This window comes from Salvelinus sp. IW2-2015, unplaced genomic scaffold (assembly GCF_002910315.2).
Source record: "Salvelinus sp. IW2-2015 unplaced genomic scaffold, ASM291031v2 Un_scaffold7765, whole genome shotgun sequence".
In the NCBI taxonomy this organism is placed as follows: domain Eukaryota; kingdom Metazoa; phylum Chordata; class Actinopteri; order Salmoniformes; family Salmonidae; genus Salvelinus; species Salvelinus sp. IW2-2015.
Window position 1 is genome coordinate 14,480 of NW_019949025.1, and position 2,772 is coordinate 17,251.

A 2,772-nucleotide genomic window follows, 5' to 3' on the forward strand; every position below is an offset into this window, starting at 1 on the left:
GACCCACAGCAGAGAGGTGATCAGCATTCTAGAGAGCTGCCTTTGTGTTTGTATGGTGTGTCTGCCGCGTCGTAACCCCACAGCTACGGACAGTGACCACGACGATGATGATGATGATGTACAGTCCCCCTCAAAGAGCTATGGCTGAGTTCAATGAAAGGTAGAGAGGGATGGGGAGGAGGGATGGAGGGGGGATTGGGTGATGGGGGAGGAGGGTGGGGAAATGGAGGAGAGATGGGGGAAATGGAGGGAGAGGGAGGGAGGGGAGATGGAGGGATGGGGATAAGGAAGGGGAGAATGAGGAGATTGAAGGATGGAGATGGGGATGGGAGATGGAGGGTATGGAGATTGAGGGATGGAGGTAAAGGAATGGGATATGGAGGATGAGGGGAGATTGGAGGGATGGGGGATAATGAGGAAGGGAGATGGGAGATGGGAGAGGTGGGGCAGATGAGTGAGGTGGGATGGAGATGAGGAGATGGAGGGATGGAGGAGGGATATAGGAATATGAGAGGGTATGGTGGAGATGGAAGGGATGGGAGAGAGGATGGGAGATGGAGGGATGGGATAGAGGAGTGGCAGATGGGAGGGATGGGGAGAGAGGAGGGTATGGAGGGGAGGGAAGGGAACGGGAGATTGAGGGATGGGGGAATGGATGGATGGGAGAGATGGTGGAGATGAGAGGATGGGATGGAGATTGGGAGATGGGGGAGATGGAGGTGGGGGAAGGCTGAGACAGGATGGGGAAGCAGGGGGATGGGAAGATGGATTGAAGGTTGGAGAGATGGGAGGGAGATGAGGGATGGGGAGATGAGGAAGTGGAGATGGAGGGTAGGGAGAGAGAGGGGAGGGTGAGGGATGGCGGAGATGGGAGGGGAGTCGGGAGAGAAGGAGGATGAGAGGGAGATGGGAGAGTGAGGGAACTGGGAATGAGGAGGGCGAGGGAGATGATAGGGAAGGAGGAGTAGGAGAGTGAGCGGAAAGAGGAGATGGGAGGATGGGTAATAGGATAGGGAGTGGGAGGAAGGAGTCGGCCGTCAGGGAGATGGGGAAGGGGGAGAGTATGAGTGGAGATGGAGGGGGAGAGGGAGAGGGAGGGAGGGAGGGATGGGGAGATGGAGTGATGGGGAGATGGAGGGATGGGGAGATGGAGGGCTAGGGAGGGATGGGGAGATAGAGGGATAGAGGGATGGGGAGATGGAGTGATGGGGAGACAGAGGGGATGGAGGGATGTGGAGATGGAGGGGAATGGTGGAATGGAGGGATGGGGAGATGGAGGGGTGGAGCGGTGGACGTATGGAGAGAGATGGAGGGATAGAGGGATGGGGAGGAAGTGTACACTCTTTCACTCCACTCGTGGATGTACCTGTAGCAGAGTTTCATCATTGTATTAAAGAAAACACAAGGAAAGAACATTTACTAAATGTCAAATGTAATATATTAAAGGAATGAAATGGTGTCAGACATATTGGTGGGGTCAATCCAATCCCTTTGAATCCATTAGGCGGAGGGATCAAGTGTACACTATTTCTGGGAGAAGGGTGGAAAGATGGTCAATCAGACTGMAGSCGGGGKGTCATATGAGATGTSCCCTAACTCTCTCTCTCCTCTCCCAGTCCCAGTATGACCAGCCCTGCTGTCTACTTCCTGGTTGTAACAACATGGATTGTGGGARTCGTGGTTTTAATAAGCCYGTGTCTCCTCCTCTGGCCATGTGGGAGAGAGACAGTCAGGTGATAGAGCTGGTGAAGGGAGAGGAAGGCCTGGGATTCAGCATCCTAGACTACCAGGTAAGACTGTGGTGCATCTCAATGGTCTAACGTAGCTTCCTACTCTCCTCTCTTTTCGACTGGTTTGGATCACTAGTAATGTAGACCAGGAGACGAGGAGAGGATGGTGGGCCAAAGAGTGGATCCTTTGGAAAGACAATTAAAAAAAGATGAACTGAGAGTCAAAACAATTGTAGTCTCTCCCTTCTATTGTATTTCCCTTTCAGGAGGACATGACCTGTGAACTGCTGTTCACATGATCCTTATGTTGTCCCTCTCCAGGACCCAGAGGACGCCTCTAAGACTGTTCTGGTGATCCGCTCCCTGGTCCCCGGTGGCGTGGCCGACTCAGACGGTCGCCTGCTGCCCGGTGACCGGCTCATGTCCGTCAACGACGTGGACCTGGTCAGATCAACGCTGGAGCGCGCCGTGCACGTCCTCAAAACCACCGGCTACGGGGTCGTGCGCATCGGCGTGGCCAAGCCGCTGCCGGTACGACAGTAACCCAAAACACTCTAACACTGTTGCTTTAGCACTATATCCACTGGCTTTAGCATATAACATACCATGTTGCTTTAGCATAATACACTGTTGCTTTTAGATACATAAACACTGTGTGCTTTAGCATAAACCACCTGTTGCTTTAGCAATATAAACACTGTTGCGTTTAAGCATATAACCACTGTTGCTTTGCATTAATACTGTTTCTGTTCATATAACCACTGTTGCTTTAGCATATAACCACTGTTGCTTTAGCTCATTACTAACACTATTTGTTTAGCATATAAACCCATGTTGGCTTTAGCATATAAACCACTGTTGCTTTAGCATATATAACCACTTAGTTGCTTTAGCATATTAACTGATTGCTTTAGCATATAACCAACTGTTGCTTTGTAGCATAGTAAACACTGTTTTGTTAGATATAAACCACTGTTGCTTTAGGCATATAAACTGCTAATATAACCATGTTGCTTTAGCCATTGAACGCACGTGTTTGCTT

At 50.9% G+C, this 2,772-nt stretch overlaps 1 protein-coding gene across 1 annotated transcript in view; it reads left to right on the forward strand.

Annotated features, from left to right (window-relative positions):
• LOC112079372 (patj homolog) overlaps positions 1–2,261 on the forward strand; it is a gene marked incomplete at both ends in the record, with an annotated part of 8,888 nt that extends 6,627 nt beyond the window's left edge. The window contains 2 exons of the mRNA XM_070442312.1: positions 1,617–1,790; positions 2,052–2,261. Coding sequence (XP_070298413.1) covers positions 1,617–1,790; positions 2,052–2,261 — 384 coding nt within the window. The remainder of the gene's footprint in view (positions 1–1,616; positions 1,791–2,051) is intronic.
• Between the last annotated feature and the right edge of the window lie 511 nt (positions 2,262–2,772).